General features: G+C 45.0%; 1 protein-coding gene across 4 annotated transcripts in view; it reads left to right on the top strand.

The window, feature by feature from the left end:
* The window catches only part of ADAMTS17 (ADAM metallopeptidase with thrombospondin type 1 motif 17), a 352,557-nt gene that overhangs the window by 9,669 nt on the left and 325,495 nt on the right, over window positions 1-17,393 (top strand). For all 4 annotated transcript variants that reach the window (XM_047864329.1, XM_047864330.1, XM_047864328.1 and 1 more), the window contains exon 3: window positions 2,971-3,136. In XM_047864329.1, the coding sequence (XP_047720285.1) occupies window positions 2,971-3,136 (166 nt within the window). The remainder of the gene's footprint in view (window positions 1-2,970; window positions 3,137-17,393) is intronic.

Here is a 17,393-nt window from a genome sequence, read left to right as displayed (position 1 = left end):
GTCCAGGTTGAGCACATCCTCCAGAGAGCACAGGGTTCCTTCCATGTGGGGCTCATCCCACGTGCTGGGCCATCCCTGCCAACTTTATTTCGACACATGGAAGTGTTTGCCACGGTCACGGAGGTGTGTGTTCTGCGTTGAGGCTTTCTTTAGTTGTAGCTGCAGTGGAGCCCTGGATACCCCCACAGCCACCTTCTGCATCCGCTTCAGTCTCCCCGAAGTATCTTCGTGAACAAATTCAAGTTTTAACTTCAAAGGAGAGGGAAGAAGGCCGTGCTTCCCTGCAGGTCACACAGTGCCACTTTAAGACAGTTTTATTTGGGCAGTAAAATCTCGGAGTTGTTCTTGGCAGAAGTTCTAATGAAATGGAAACCTTGAGATCTGTGTAGAGCTGTAAGTATGGTCTCCCCCTGTGTTTTGGGGGCTCAGAGTTGTAGGCGATCTTACTCGCTGATCTGATGTACTTGCAGAGAGGCTTGGTATCCAGGCATCCTTTCAGAACGTAAAGGAGTTCTACCATTTGGCTTGAGGGAGCTCTGTCCTTGAGACCAGAGGACTGGCTGGGAGGGAGAGCAATGCTTCTCAAAGCCTGGTCCCTGGCCTGGTGGGGTGAGTATCACGTGGGGACTACTTAGAAATGCACATTCTCAGGGTCTACCAAGACATCCAGGTGATTTTCATGTGCAACTGGAGTTTGAGAGCCCCTGGTTCAGTATGACTTGGCCTTTGGAGAATAGTGTAGAAGAGAGAGAAGAGATGATGCTCATTTCAGCCTAAGACTGATCTGCTTCATCTACTGAATCTGGTTAGCCAAGATGGTCTTGGGCATCCACTCAGAGGAGGCACCGGGCACTGTACAGACCAGTGTGCAAACATGGGTCCTTCTCCAGCCCTGACCCAGTTGGGTTCCTTGTGGGGGGTTTACCTTGCTTTATTGACACCTCAGAAGGGAAGATAGCAGCTAGTATCCCAGGGAAGCAGCACAAACTGGTTTCGTGCCATCAGCGTTGGTTCCAAGGGATAGGAAAGTTCTCTGTACTATATATATTTATTTTAGAATTAGTATTCACTCTGTTAAAGCAGCAAACTAAAAATCCTAGGTCTTAAATTTTCCTTTCAGTTTACAAATCACGCCCTATATAGGGGCGCCTAGGTGGCTCAGTTGGTTAAATGTCCAACTCCTGATTTCGGGTCAGATTGTGATCTCATGGTTGGGGAGATTGAGCCCAGCGTTCGGCTCTGCACTGACAGCGTGGAGCCTGCTGGGGATTCTCCCTCTCCCCCTCTCCCTCTCCCTCCCCCCCTCTCCCCCCCTCTCCCCCCCTATTCCCCCATCTTTCTTTCTCTCCCCCGCCCCTCCCCTGGAGCCCATGTTCTCTCTCTCTCTCTCTCTCTCTCTCTCCCTCTCCCTCTCCCTCTCCCTCTCTCTCTCAAAATAAACATTAAAAAAACAAAAACAAATCACATCCTATTTATAATCTAGCAAGTTTTCCAACGATTTTTGTTGAAGTATAATTAAGATACAGTTATTAGTTTCAGGTGTACAATATGATTCAATAATTATGTACATTTCTCTGTGCTCATCTACATAAGTGTACTCTTAACCCCTTTTATCTAGGAAGGTTTTTGCAATCCTTTTCAAGGAAGCTTTAGATAAGATTTGGCCCCCCCTTGTAAATTTGGCAATTAACAACTTTTAAACCTTTAAACCTGCATTGAGAAATTTAACATATTCAGTTTCCTTGTCAAGTTTTTTCGTTGGCTGAGGAGCCCTTTGTAAATACTCAAGTATCCAAACCTAATAAGCTAGTTCTATAAACATGGGAAGTCTCAAGTTGTCTTACACATTCTAATATTGCTTATAAACCTAATAAGACTTTAAAATCAAATCTAACTCGACCTTAAACTAGAATCACAAATCTAATTCATTGGACACTGTCAAGTTCTCTTAAGCACTGCAAGTTCATTTATTTATTTATTTATTTATTTATTTATTTAGTTAGTTAGTTAGTTAGTTTTGAGAGTGAGAGAGTCAGAGCCCAAGCAGGGAAGGGGCAAGGAGAGAAGGAGACACAGAATTTGAAGCAGGCTCCAGGCTCTGAGCTGTCAGCACAGAGCCTGATGCAGGGCTCAAAGTCACAAACCTCAAGATCATGACCTGAGCCAAAGTCAGATGCTTAACCAGCTGAGCCACCCAGGCGTCCCAAACACTGCAAGTTGTGAACAAAATGTACGAAACCCCTATCACAAAGCTATTCCTACCACAGGACTGACTCCCTTCTTTTCTTTTCTTTTCTTTTCTTTTCTTTTCTTTTCTTTTCTTTTCTTTCATGTTTGTTTATTTGAGAGAGCACGCAAGTGGAGTAAGGGGCAGAGAGAGGGACAGAGAGAATCCCAGGCAGACTCAGCACTGTCAGTGCAGAGCCCGATGTGGGGCTCGAACTCACGAACCGGGAGATCATGCCTTGAGCCGAAATCAAGAGTCGGATGCTTCACCAACTGAGCCACCCAGGCACCCCAGCCATCCTCTTTAATTCTAAATATCCCCGGGAATAAGCTGCAGTTTTTCCCATTAAGGATGTAACCGTCATTCATTCCCAACAGTTTTGGTATTGCTTCCTCAAGTGGGCTTTTGGAGGATGATTTAAGGAATAATTTTTAAAAGGAAGTTTCTTTTTATTAATAATAAAGTAATACATTTCTTTTGAAAGTGAACCTGGAAAGTGGGTGCTGTGGTATATATCTCTGCACCCCTGCACCGCCCCTCCCCAAACACAGCCACTGGGTGGGATGTTTCAAGTCACACAAAAGCTCGTTCTTGGGCTCGGCAAATCGGAGCAACCTGCAGAGCCAAAGCCCAGACGTGGGGACCAGGCCATAGCCAGGTGGCTTTGCTGCCCTCGGGTTGTTGGCGTCGTGGGTGTGTGTGAACGAGGCTGACTCATGTCCCGTTTCCCTCTTTCTGGGCAGGTTGGCCTCATCCAGCTTGGGCAGGAGCAGGTGCTAATCCAGCCACTCAACAGCTCTCGGGGCCCACTCAGTGGACGAGAGCACCTGGTCAGGCGCAAATGGTCCTTGACACCCAGCCCCTCCACCGAGGCCCCGATACCTGGGCAGCTCTGCAAGGTTCTAACAGGTGAGTCTGGGAAACCTCACGACTGACAGCACACACCATTCGGCACCGTTGCATGTCCCCAAATGCACTGAAGTCATGTGAGCAAGAACTCACCTCTCCCGGTACTTTGAAGCTGTTTTGTTTATTGCCCCTAAGGCCACTTCCTTTTCCTCTTTATGTGGATTGGTGTTAACATTTCGTGCATGATTCTAATAAGTAGCTTGGGGATGAGAACCCAGGGTTCTTGCTTTCTGTGCTTCTGTTTGAGCCACCTGTGGCTTATCAGGTGTTTAAGAATATGTCACAGTCACTGTGAAATTGACCCTGCTGTGTCACTGGCCGTCTTCCTGTGACTGTCCCCTGATGAAGACGGATAAACTGCTTGTCACAGGTGGCATTTCCTCCTTGGAGGGCATGGGACCCCATGGCTGACGTTTGGGAGTTGTGGTTTTGGCATTTAAATACTTGCCTGGATAAAGAAATATAGTGTCTTGGTTTGGTATTCCTTTTTTTTTTTTTTTTTTAATTTTTTTTTTTTTAACGTTTATTTATTTTTGGGACAGAGAGAGACAGAGCATGAACGGGGGAGGGGCAGAGAGAGAGGGAGACACAGAATCGGAAATAGGCTCCAGGCTCTGAGCCATCAGCCCAGAGCCTGACGCGGGGCTCAAACTCACGGACCGCGAGATCGTGACCTGGCTGAAGTCGGACGCTTAACCGACTGCGCCACCCAGGCGCCCCATTGGTTTGGTATTCCAATGACCTTGGAAATATTTATTTATTTTTGAGAGAGACAGAGTGTGAGCAGGGGAGGGGCAGAGGGAGAGGGAGACACAGAATCCGAAGCAGGCTCCAGGCTCTGAGCTGTCAGCACAGAGCCTGATGTGGGACTCGAACTCACAAATGTGAGATCATGACCTCAGCCGAAGTTGGATGCTTAACTGACTGAGCCACCCAGGCGCCCCTAAAAAATACTGTTTAATAGGAAGCAGGGGTTTGGGTAAGTTGGTTGGTTGTATGTTTCGGCTTGATGTTGGTGTGTTATTTTAAGCCACTTGACAGTCTCGGTGGAGCATTTTTTAAAAAATCTGCTTTCAAAGTAAATGTTGGTCATTCCACATCTAAGTGCGCTTTCTGCTGCTAATGTGAATATATTGTTTTAGAGGCAGGGGGAATAGCAAAGGCAGTAGGACTCAGCACTGGCTGTCCATGGGCATCACCTGGGGAGCTTTAACAGTCACTCAAGCCTGGGTCCTGCCCCCTCGGAGAGCTGCTTTAATTGGTCTCGGGCACAGCCTGGGCATCTGGTGATTTAAAACCTCCCCAGGAAGTTCTAATGTTCAGCTGGTGCTGAGAATCACTGTGCTAAGGAGTATTAGACGTGAGTAATAGCACCAGTGGGCCATCGGAAGTGGGTTTTTGCAGGTGAGAACCACCAGGCAGGGCCCCACAGTGAAGTCCAAGGGCAAATACGTTTTATTCTCACTTTTGCCTCTATTCAAGTGGCTGATCTCATGGAATATTTGTCTCATTCCCCCCGTTGACATCCTCTTTAGGGGCATGGCGTGATACCAAGGATTGCTGACCAAATGAAACATTGTGCTCAGGTTTGCATTTTTGTCTCTGAGGCTGGCTACAAGGCGCCCTTTTGATAGAGTGTTTAGCCTGTAATGAAGGAAAGAAACAAAAACAGGGTGGGGAAGATGTGATATAGATGAAGTTAAACTAAGAGCAGCCTTGTGAGAAATTTCTGAATTTGCTTAAAAAAATCCTCTCCCCTTCCCTGCCCCCACATCTCCCATCAGTGTGCCGTGCCGTGCCAGGCTCTGGCCTGGGTAGGTACACGGACACGGGAGAAAGGTGTATATTTCCCTCCCGGTCCTTCTTGCTTTGTGTGAAATACGCTGTAAATTTTGTTGCTGTATTGAGACAGACAGTGGGCCTTCTAATAAGTTTAGCTAATTAACAGTCAATTAGGCCCTATCTAGTGTGAATTAACTTTCTGGGAGTTCAGAAATTTAATTTAGAAATTGAGAAAATCAATTTACTGGGAAACCAGCAAGATAACATTTTTGTTTTCCTGGGCGTATGAATCAGATTAATCATCCAAGATTTCCGACGGGAACATATTCTCTAGGGATGAACATGGCTGTCAGATGTGGCATTGTGCCTTGTCTTGTATCTTGTGTTGCCCCAACTTTGGACCCAGACTGGGAGTAACCAGCTGGCTCTTGCAGGTGAGGAGTGTGGTAATTTTTCCTCCTCCGTGAAGCACTCAATTTACCTGAGAGTTGAACTGTGGTAAGCCACCCTGTTCTCTTCAGGGACAGATGGACTAGCACAATGGAGGCTCCTGGGAGGACCCACTGCCTTCTTGTAGGTACTACTGAGGTTGCATTTCTTTCTGGCAGTCTTTGGGGCTCCCAGGGAGAGGACAGTCTTATCCTATCACCTTTATTGCTCCTTATTTTTAGGACCTTATAAGCTGATCCATAAAGCATCACTCCAGGTTGGAACTTGGCATGAAAAATATGGAGTCTGTGGGCTTTTCTTTTCTTTTCTTTTTTTTCATATTTTTCTTTTTTGTCACAGCATGAGTTTTTGAAGGTTTTGGGGGCTATTCCCAACAACTAAATTGGCAGTTTGGATATTTTTAAATGTGTCTCAATTTCAACTTCAAAACTTTTTGTCTTCTATGCTTATTTTAATTTCTCCATTGGGTTCTGTTTAGAATCTCCCCACTTAGCATTTTCATGGACTTTAGTAATAGTTTCAATCTCTGTCTTCTCCTCCATCACGGTAGATGTAACATGTCGATGGTTGAGGTAGATGGCAGAATGTTAAAACTCCTTTGCCGCAAGGCACTGTCAGAATAGGAATCCTACAGTGTTTCGGGTGGGCTCTTTATAACCCAGATATGCCATCTGACAATGGTACCTGCAAAGACATCGATATCTCTTTTTTTTTTTTAATGTTTATTTATTTTGAGGAGAGAGAAAGAGAGAGCAGGGGAGGGAAGGAGGGGGAGAGAGAGAGAGAGAAAGAGAGAGAGAATTTCAAGCAGACTCCGTGCTGTCAGCACAGAGCCTGATGTGGGGCTAGAACTGTGAGATTATGACCTGATCTGAAATCAAGAGTCGGATGCTTAACTGACTGAGCCACCCAGGCGCTCTAGATGTCTGCTTTATAGTTCAAGTTGTTATGACTGTTTTAAAAGATCATTACAGTTATTTTGTAGTATTGTTTGGTTCATTTATATAGCATTATAAAGTTAACTTTAGTGAGTATTTAGAGGATGGCACAAGTCTTTAGAAATTGTGTATTGCTAATTTGTGCCATAATTTGCATAACAACTGTGTTTATAATCTGCAATAAATAATTGGTTGGGGCTTGTGCTTTGCATCCATTAAGATTCATTTGGTTGGAAATGACAGAAACCAAACTGGCTTAAACACCAACACCACCACTGCCCTAGGCTCTTGGAACTAAGGAGCAGAGCAGGAGGTTGGACCTCAGGTAGGCTACGCAGGTGGGGCTCCTCAGAAGTTGCTTCTGTCTCTGACAGACTGTCCTCAGCCAGCTTCTCTTGTAGTGACAGAGAGGCAGCAGGGCTCGGGAGGTAAACTCTACTGTTGAGTCTGGAGATGAAGTGGGTTGATTCGGATTGCAACTTGGACTACTTCCAGCTTGTCACTGGTTCACATGTCTGGAGGCAGGACCAAAAGAGCTTCGGTCCCAGCCCCCACATCACCACGGAGGTATCATTCTGCTTTCTGTCCTCATCCCGGCTTCTCATGGGCCACCATATCGGTAAAAATCTGGTGGAGTAGATTAGGGGCTCTACTCCAGGTCTGACCCGTCATTTCAGCTCACATGGTTGGTCAGAATTTGGCTGTTTTTTTCCCCCCACACTTCCGCAAGATCCTCTGTCTGATGCTTCTTAGCTCCTTATCTCATCTGTGGTCCAGGGATAAATGTGGCTAATGGTCTTTACTTACTTAGGAAGAGTTCCATCCCTCTGAAATTTGGTTCTACTCTAAATGTCATGGTGGCTCAGTCCATTAAGCATCTGACTCTTGATATCAGCTCAGGTCATGATCTCATGGTTAGTGAGATCTCGCAAACTGGGAGATCGAGTCCTGCGTTGGTGTCTGTGCCGATAGTGCAGAGACTGCTTGGGATTCCACCCCCACCCCTCTCTCACTCTCACTTTGCCCCTCCCCACTCATGCTCCTTCTCAAAGCAAATAAATAAACTTAAAAAAATGACTTCATAGTTTATACAGTATTTTGTTGTTTCATGTTCTTCTACGTCTTAACTGGAAGAAGAACCCAACATAAATGGAATTAAAATGCTACTGCTTAGAGTTTCTCCATCTTAATATTTTAAGTGTTTATTTACATATAAAAACATTAACTCCAAAAGCAGACACTGATCGTTTAAGAATTGTGATTCCAAAGGAAAGAAAGGAGAACATGCTAGAAGCCTGACTCTGTCTTTCTTGGATGTGACCCCAGGAGAGTCCCTTAATAACTCTGTGCCTCTGTTGTAATTTGTTAGGGCTGCCAGAACAAAGTACCACAGCCTGGGTGACTTATACAATAGGCATTTATTTCCTTACAATTCTGGAGGCTAGAAGTCCAAGGTCAAGGTGTTCGTAGAGTTGGTTTCTTCAGAGGCCTCTTTCCTTGGCTTGTAGATGGCCACCTTCTTCCTGTGTTCTGACATGGTCTTCCCTCTGTGTGTGTCTGTGTCCTAATCTTCTGTTCTTATAAGGGCACTGATTATATTGGATTAGAGCCTATTGATGACATCATCTGCACTTAATTACCTTTTTAAGACCTTCTCTTCAAACACTGTACTCTAAGTTGCTGAGGGTTCTAGTACACAATTCAGTCCGTAACCACCTCTGTGTTGTCCTCTGTAACATTGACATGATGATACCAGTGTTGTCTGCTTCTCAGGGTTATTGCTGAAGAGGAACACGCAGATGAGGAGTGATGTTAGACTTCCAGCTGTGCTGGTGGGGGGCATATTCTTGAGAACACTCACAAATGCCTAGAGGGTAGAAAACAAATTTAGAAGAAATTAGAAACAGGCTGTGTGAAGAGACCCTTTCTATAAGAATAGATGTCATAGTTGGCTGGTCATCTGTTCACGTATTTTTCTTGATAAACAAATACTGAAGGAGCTGCAGAGCCTCAGACAAGGTAGAAAGGATTGAGCCACTCTGACCTTCAGTCCCATCAGCTAAGTGATACCATCCACCTCTTAGTGGTTTTGTGAGTGTTACAGGAGATAATGCACTTGTCACTTAGCCACTAACAAATTTCCACTACTGTTGCAGCCACCGTGCTTATAATTATTATTACTTGTACCCCCAGTCTTTGTTGTCAGGGGACCACTTAATGCCCTTGGTTCTGTATAAAGTGGGAGAGAAAGAGAAACCCTATAGGGCACTAAGCTAAGAGCCAAAAGCTTCCCTTGTTCTTCTTGAATCTGTCATTCTTGCCCCTTGAACAAATCCACAATGAAATCAAAGAATCTCAGTGTGTCTAGACCAGAAGTGACTCTTTGAGGTCATCTGCTTACATTTTTCCTCTTGTTTTTCATTTATTTAGCCATTAGGTATTTGTTGACCCTCTAGACACTGGGTACATTGTGGTAAGCCTGACACAACATGGTCCCTGCCTCCGGGGAGCTTATGTTTTGGTGGAGGAGATAGGGCAGAAGGAAACAAATGTAGTGGCTTTAAATTATTTTTAGATCTGAAGTACTTATGACAGGCAAAACACACACACACAAAACCAGAAGTCCATGAACCCAGTATTCAGACTTAACCAATGTTAAGATCTGCCCTATCTGCTTCAGAACTTTTTTCTTTTTTGAGAGAAATTAACATTTATGGATATGACTGAGTATCTCCCCGGCCCCATCCCATATCGTCCCTCTAACTTACTCCTCAGAAGAAACCACCATCCCGAGGGATACATTCAAGACCCCCAGTGGATGCCTAAAACCGCAGATTGTACCAAACCCTGTACCTACTATGTTTTTTTCCTATATGTATGCACCTATGATAAAGTTTAATTTATAAATTAGGCATAGAAAGGGACTAACAGCAACCGTAATAAAATAGAATGATTATGACAACAGGGGTGCCTGGGTGGCTCAGTCAGTTAAGTGCCCAACTCATGATTTTGACCCAGTCATGATCTCATGGGTTTGTGAGTTTGAACCCCCATATCAGACTCTGTGCTGACAGTGTGGAGCCTGCTTGGGATTCTCTGTCTCCTGCTCTTTCTGCCCCACTCCTGCTCATGCTCTCTCTCTCTCTCTCTCAAAAATAAATAAATAAACATTAAAATAAAAACCAAAAAACTGTTATATGGGACACCTGAGTGGCTCAGTCGGTTAAGCTTCAGACTTTGGCTCAGGTCATGATCTCATGGTTTGTGAGTTCAGGCGCTGTGCTGACAGCTTGGAGCCTGGAGCCTGCTTCAGATTCTGTGTCTCCCCCTTTCTCTCTGCCCCTTCCCTGCTTGTGCTGTGTCTCTCTTTCTCTCTCAAAAATAAATAAATAAATGAATGAATAAATGAAACATTAAAAAAAAAACCTGATAACAACATACTGTAATTAAGTTATGGGAATGCCTTTCTAGCATGTCCCCAGTTAGGTTCCCGTCACTTGTTGCCCTGAACTCTGTCCTTTGTGTCTTCAGGCCTGAGGACCACAGAGCTCCTACTGGATTGATTATAAGCCACCCTTTATTTATTTATTAAAAAAATTTTTTTAAACGTTTATTTATTTTTGAGAGAGAGAAAGACAGAGTACAAGCAGGGGAGGGGCAGAGAGAGAGGGAGACACAGATCTGATGCAGGCTTCAGGCTCTGAGCTGTCAGCACAGAGCCTGACGCGGGCTCGAACTCACAAGCTGCGAGATCCTGACCTGAGCCAAAGTCAGACACTTAACTGACTGAGCCACCCGGGCGCCCTTATAAGCCACGCTTTAAGGCATGACTTTGTGGTATTCTTCAGCCCCCTGTGCTATTCTTTTCTTCCTAGCCTTGCCCACCCCCTACCCCAGAGTCTTCCTGCATTGGCTCACTTTCCAGCCCTCAGGTCATTGGGTTTTTATATTTTGTTCAAATTTATAATTGCTGTCTACAGGAGGGTTAGGTCTAGTAGAAGCTTGTTGGCAATATTATGTTCCATATGATACTGATTCTTTAGCAGTGGTTGAGATTTGCATTGTGGTTTAGAGTATAGGCATTTTTTTGTTTTAATAAATGTTTTATGTGTAAATTAAAAAAAAGTGTATTCTTTAATTGCTGTGAACGGTGTTCTGTATATGTGTTCATTAGCTCTAACTGTTGTGATGTCAAATCATCCTGTTCTCATTATTTTTGGCTGGCTTGATGTATTCGTTTTACCAAGAGGTATGTTAAAAAGTCTCATAACTTTTGTGGTTTGGCCAATTTCACCTTTCAAATCTATCAATTTTTCACTTTATGTTATGAGGTGATAGTGTTTGATGTATTCAGGTGTAGGAGCCGTATTCCTAGTGAGTTATTCCTTTTACTATCATGTAATGGGACTTTTTGGGTTTTTTTATCCCTAGTAAAGCTTTTGGCGTCCTAGCTATTTTTACATAATATTAATACTGTCAGAGTTTCTATTTTGGTCAATGTTTGCCTAATGTTTCCTTTTCCTTTTATTTTCAGGCTTTCTCCATAACGGTGGCTTATATGTGTTTCTTAAAAGTATTATGTGTCCTAATTTTTTAAAAAAATGTCCAGTTTGGGAATATCTGTCTTTTCATTGGCAACGTTAGTGTTTTTACATTTGTGGTGTTACTGATTTATAATTAGGTTATTTCCACCACCTTATATTTTGTTTTCGATTGACAATACTATGCTTTTTCTTTGCTTCTGTATCTTTTTGTTGTTTTTCTTCTTTTGATTTCACCAGATATTCTCAATTCCCCCTTCTTTCTTCCATGGATGTGGAGTAGATTATAAACTTTCACATTATATATTTTTACAGTTAGAGTTACTTAGACTTATTTATATATTTGCTAATTTAATCAGTATTCTTTCTTGCAACCTACTTTTCTGTGTCTAAGATCCTTCTGGAAATAACTCCTTTTTAAAAAAATTGTTTTTTACTTTTAGTTTTTTGGGGTATAGTTGACACGCAATGTTACATTAGTTTCAGATGTACAACTTACTGATTTGACAAGTTAATATGTTATGCCATGTTCTGTTAATGTTGCTATTACAGCATCATTGACCACATTCCTTATGCTGTGCCCTTGATTCCTGTGACTTACTTGTTCCAGAACTGGAGGCCTGTGTCTCCCTCTCCCCTTTGCCCACTTTGCCTCACTTTCCACTCCCTCCCCTCTGGCAACCACCAGTTTGTTCTCTGTATTTATGGGTCTTTTTCTGCTTTTTTGTTTGTTTATTGTTTTTTAATCTTGGCGAGGGTTAAATTATTATCTTTGTTTTTCCCAAACTGCCCTGATTTCACCTACACTCTTGGTGATGATTTAGCTGAATATAGAACTCTAGGTTTAGACGTTGAAGATATTATTCCACTGTCTTCTGACTTCTGTGTTTGCTACAGAAGGTCTTCTGTCCATTCAAATTTAGATTCTGTGCAAGTAACCTGTCTTTTCTCTCTGCAGGTTAAATCATGTTATCTTTGTGTTTATAGTATATCTATGGCAGATTTTTTCCATATTTATCCCATTTGGGACCCACTGTGATTGTTGGATGTGAGAAATCATAGCTTCTGTCAGTTCTGAGAGAGGCCCAGCCTCTGTCTTAGGGGCCTCTTCTCTGTGATCAGCTCATTCCCCGCCTGGAACTCCTACTCAGTAGATGTGCACCTTCCTGTTCTTTCCTCTGGTTTTGTTTTTTTAATTTAAAAAAAATGTTTATTTATTTTTGAGAGACAGCATGAGCAGGGGAGGGGCAGAGAGAGAGGGAGACACAGAACCTGAAGCAGGGTCCAGGCTCTGAGCTGTCAGCACAGAGACCAACATGGGGCTTAAACTCATGAGCTGTGAGATCATGACCTGAGCTGAAGTTGGACGCCTAACTAACTGAGCCACCCAGGAGCCCCATTTTTTTTTTTTAACCTATTAGGTCTCTTCTGTATTCTGGATTATTTCTTCTCATTGGTCTTCCAGTTCACCAGATTTCTGTTAAATAGGGTCTAATCTCCATTTAATCGAACCACTGAGTTTTCAGTTTTAGTGTTTAGAATCTAGACTTCCGGAAGTTACATTTTGACTCTTTTCCAGTTCTGCCTTGAATTTTTCATAGTGCCCTGTTCTTTCATTATGATTTTACCCTTCCCTTTATCAGATTGGTAATTTTGTCCTAATTACTATTATTTTTTAATGTTCATTTTTGAGAGAGAGAGAGAAAGTGTGAGTAGGGGAGGGGCAGAGAGAGGGAGACACAGAATCCAAAGCAGGCTCCAGGCTCTGAGCTGTCAGCACAGAGCCTGATGTGGAGCTGGAACCCATGAACTGTAAGGTCATGACCTGAACTGAAGTCAGATGCTTAACTGACTAAGCCACCCAGGCATCCCTTACCATAAGTATTTGAAGTCTCTTTTGAATTATTCCACCTTCTGAATTTCTTGGGATGTTGATCTTGCTGTTTGTCCTATTGGCCCACTCACACTTACGCTGGACCATTTTCTATGTGGATTATAATTTTATACTGTGCTCAGTGTAGACATCTATATACCCCACTGCCCCATCCTCTGCAGAGGTGCTCTATATGTTGGGTTACGGAAAAATCTCTACTGAGTAATTTCACATGCACTTCTGTCAGATGCCCCAGGACATTTTCACCAGTCCCAATGTGATTTCTACTTTCATGTTTTTCCTTAGGAAAACCTTGAGAGTGACGTGTATTTGTGTGTAGCACAGGCAGGGGCAGTTTGTATCCGAGACTCTGCCCGACATTCCACTGGAATTCAGGGCTGTGTACGGAGACAAATTTCTCCCAATTTCCCTGTGCCTGTGGGTGCAGGTGTCCTGCCACTCCGGGGCCCCAGCCACATCTCTTATCTCACGGTAGCAAGTGTAACACTGGCCTCTCACCCTTAGGCCAATATTTGGGCCTGATGTCTGCTAGGTTCTCGTTAACCGTCCCAGGTATGAAATTTCCCAGCATCTCTGTGCCATCCTTGATGACAGGGACCCTTCAGAGGGGCCGTGGGGTGGCTGGGACCCACCCCCTGGGGGCCACAAGTGTGAGGTGCCTCCCTGCTGCTCAGAGAAGCCTCCCCTTTTGCTCTTGCTGCTTCGGCCCCTGCCCCTGGTCTCCAGGACACTCCTTCCCCTACTGTTATTCATTTAGGGAGCTTAGTTTTCTGAAACTACAGCCTGGAATGGCAGCTATGCCCAGGCGGCTTCTGCTTTGGGCCCAACAGAATGCCCGTGGCAAAGGAACACAAAGGCTGCCTTATGACAGTAGCTTTAGAAAAAAACTGCATTAATACCTAGTAAATCAGCACACTGGAGTCACTCACTGCTTTTCATGGGCCGAATAGAAGCGCTATCTCCTTGGTCAGTGTTGTTTGAAGAAGATCCTCTATGATTTTCATATTCTGTGGAACTTGAGTTTATTCCCTTGGGCCAAAAGGAGCTCCTGTAATGACCTGGCAGAGTGTTTCCTGGGCCACCTGTGGCATTTCTGATGTGTGCCCACCACCTGCTCTGGAGGGATCTGGCACCCGTGTTAGGCTGGGCAAGGATCCGCCCTGGAAGGCCAGGGGGTCAGACAGACCCTCTGCCTCTGTTGAGGCTGGGGACCCACATCCACATCTCCTGGCTGCCTGATGCGCCTAGGGGGCACTTTGGAGATCACCAGATAAGTGTTTCTTGTACTTCAGAGCCTTCTTAGAAAAGCCCATGGGGCCCCTTTGGCATCTTGAGTGTTTAGTAATAATTGGTTTTGCATTTGCTCTTGTGTTCTGACTGAGTTCTCACAAGCTCGAGGGGCAATCTCCAATCCTGCCATTTGCTTTATGTGAACCATGTGTTCATCCAAATGCCTTTGATCTCATTTTTATTTCTTTTTAAGACAAATGACTGAAGGTCTTTTGGGTTTTTGTCGGGGCTGTTTGGGTAGCAGGAGGATGCTTGGTAATCACTTTGGAAAGAATAAAATTAAAACCCAGTAATATTGCTCTATAAAATCATCATCATCATTATACTATTATTATAATTATTGCCATTATTATTCCCTGAGGCTGTATAACTCTGTGGATTTGGAGCCTGTAAGATGCTGTAAAATGGACACTGCCCGTCCATGTGGCCTGGGAGTGAACGCAGCCAGGGGGATGGGGCCCGGCAGCTTTGGGCAGCATCTGATACTGCTTCCCTGTTAATTGCTCTTACTCCTATGCTTCCTCATCTGTAAAATAGAGGTAATATTTTTCTCAGTATCTTCATTTCACCCGGGTGCTAGGAGTTAAATGAACTAATGCCGATGGACTTTCATTGAGTAGACAGTATTCTTAAAACATAAGGTATCTTCTCTTTATGGAAAAGGTCCATAGAGTGGGTTCTCTAAAATCCAGGCCTCAGATGAGGGCTTGAGTACAGGTGGTTAGATTGAGAGAGGGAGGAGTCCCAGGAAGCAGGAGAGAGAGACCGGGAGGAGCAAAACTTCCATTGGAATCCAATGGAAAATCCAGTGGAAGGTGAGTGTGCCAAGGGGACTGCTGCAGGCAGCGGGGTGTGGTTCCTACAGCAGCAACTCGGAAAAGTGCATGGAAGCATCCAGAGTGATCTCAAGGATGCAGATGGGGCAAAGCTTGGATGTTACCCAGCACTTCTTGTCTCCCAGATTTCCAACTGTTCTTGTGTAGGCCAGGCAGGCTTCTTAGGTATAAGAGCCTGCAAAAAAGGAGAGGCCAGGGCCATATGCTTGAGGAGGGGCGCTGTTGGCACAAGCTGACCATCACAGTGGTAGCAGAAATTGGGGTGACATGGGGTGCTGCAGGGAGGATACCAGAAGAGACCCTGCAGGTGTCCTGGCTGGGAGGCAGCATGTAGTGGGAGGGACCTCTAAGCATTTAAAAATGTTAACAGTTAAAGAAAGCTTGTTACCTTCTAAAAATTCCTATATATTCAGTTAAAAAAATTCTTCCCACCGGAATAATCAGCTGACCTGTGGTATATTCTTCCCTTCCCTCCTCCATCCTTCCTTCTTTAAAAAATTCTGGTCATTCAGCAAAAGAAGCCCCGAGATCTCCAAAGGGGTGGACAGATCATTGCACACAAGGGCCTCCTGGAGACTTGGTGAAGGCCAACTGGGAGGGAAGGCCGTCTTGCCTGGGGGACTCACCCGTGCTCTTGTGGTCCCGTCTGGAGGCTCTGATTCTGGGCTGACCAATGGAGACTCGGGGAAAATGGGCAAGCCAGGCCTGGAGGCAGTGTCTGAATGAGTCTCCGTGTAAATATTCTTTTGCTTTTAAGCTTTCAGTGACTGTGTGGATATTTCCTACAAATTGGCTTGAACATATTTTATTCTTGGGTCTCTGCCTTAAAACTTGTAACAGGCCCTGTTATCCAAGGCGGGAATTTAATCGCTTGACCGATGTTTATTTGAGACTGTGTGTCTGGCCCAGTTGTGGGCGCTGGGCATCCTGTAGTAAACAAGAGACCTTATCTGGTCCCTGCCCTCATGGAGCCAACATTCCAGGAGATGATTGCGGACACTCGAATGGCAGACTGATGACCGGTCTCATTCTGGATGTGCTCTAGGGAAGTGGGCCCTCTGTCCTCACTTCACCCCTTCCTCCTGTGCTAACCTAGGGGCTTCAGACTGGAAGGATGTTCTTATTCCCAGTGGTGCTTGCTAGGCGGGGTAGAGGGAGAAAAGAAGGGAGTGAGAACCAAGCCACCAGACTGATGTTGTGACTTCACCAACATCAAGTGAGGGGTGTCCAAACCAGGGCTGGGGGTTCGTTGAGTGGCACATTGCTCCTGAGATTGGAATCTGATACATGGGGGGAGTGGGGGGAGTCATGCCTCCTGCACTACCTGCCCACCTGCTGACCTCGGGCATGGCCTTCCCAGCCTTCTTTTACTGTTCTCCAGTTTCCTTTTACCTCTGGGATCAGATGCGGTCAGTGGAACTAAAGTGTCCCCCTCAGAACCCAAGCCTAGTTCATTTTCTCAGTTGTATTTTCCCAGCATCATGGACACATTGCTGGCAAGGAATGCTCGCCCCCTCGTCCGCTCTCCTGGCCTCCACATGCCAACACTTGCCAGGGTGCACCTGTGCTCACTGCCACCCTTCCTTTTTCTCACTGCCTTGGGGTCCTTATCTGCTCCACCCTGCTCCACTACTCTCTTCCCAGACTGTGTCTTGAGCCCTTCGTCTTTCCTTTGATCCATCTACACATCTCTGCTGGCCGGCTGCTGTCACCACCTGCTCTCTGGAAGTTGGTGTTTCCCAGCCAAGTCCCTGTCTGACAATGCCCACTTGCACCGGCCTAATTCTCAGTGTTCTGACTCCCTGTCTCCAGCCATCCAGACTCAAAATTGTTTGCTCTGCTATCCCTGCCCTCTTGTATTCCTCCATATTTTTGTTAGCTGCTTCTTTTGATGTAGTTGCAAAGAGCGTTGGTGTACCCATTACTCACAGTCACTGATCATTAACACTTTGTCTACTCGCTCTGTAGCTTGCTTTCTCTCTTTCTCTCTCTCACCCCCTTCCTCTTGTCCTCCCTTGATCCCTCCCCCTCTTCCTTCCTGCCACCCTCCTCAGCGCTTTCGCCCCTACACACACTTTTCCCCCCTGAACCACCTGAGGGTAATTTGCAGACATCGTATCCTTTTACCTATAAATACTTCCATTTGTATCTTCAAACAACTCTTACTAACCATCGTATAGCTAGCAGACTTGGGATATGAACCATTGACACAATGCCATTATCTAAAGTACAATTTATATTTAACTTTTGTTGGTAGTCCCAGTGAGGTCTTTAAGCCATGGTGTTTGGTGTTCTTTGCTTGCTCCAGAATCCAATCTAGAGTCACGCGTGTTGTGTTTAGTTGTTGCGTCTTAGTCTCCTCCAGTCAGGGTCAGTTACTTAGTATTTGTCTCTCCTAATCTTCATGCTTCTTTAAAAAACACAAGTATAGGGGCGCCTGGGTGGCGCAGTCGGTTAGGCGGCCGACTTCAGCCAGGTCACGATCTTGCGGTCCGTGAGTTCGAGCCCCGCGTCGGGCTCTGGGCT

This window comes from Prionailurus viverrinus, chromosome B3 (assembly GCF_022837055.1).
Source record: "Prionailurus viverrinus isolate Anna chromosome B3, UM_Priviv_1.0, whole genome shotgun sequence".
Classification (NCBI taxonomy): domain Eukaryota; kingdom Metazoa; phylum Chordata; class Mammalia; order Carnivora; family Felidae; genus Prionailurus; species Prionailurus viverrinus.
This window is presented reverse-complemented; position numbering and strand designations above follow the sequence as displayed.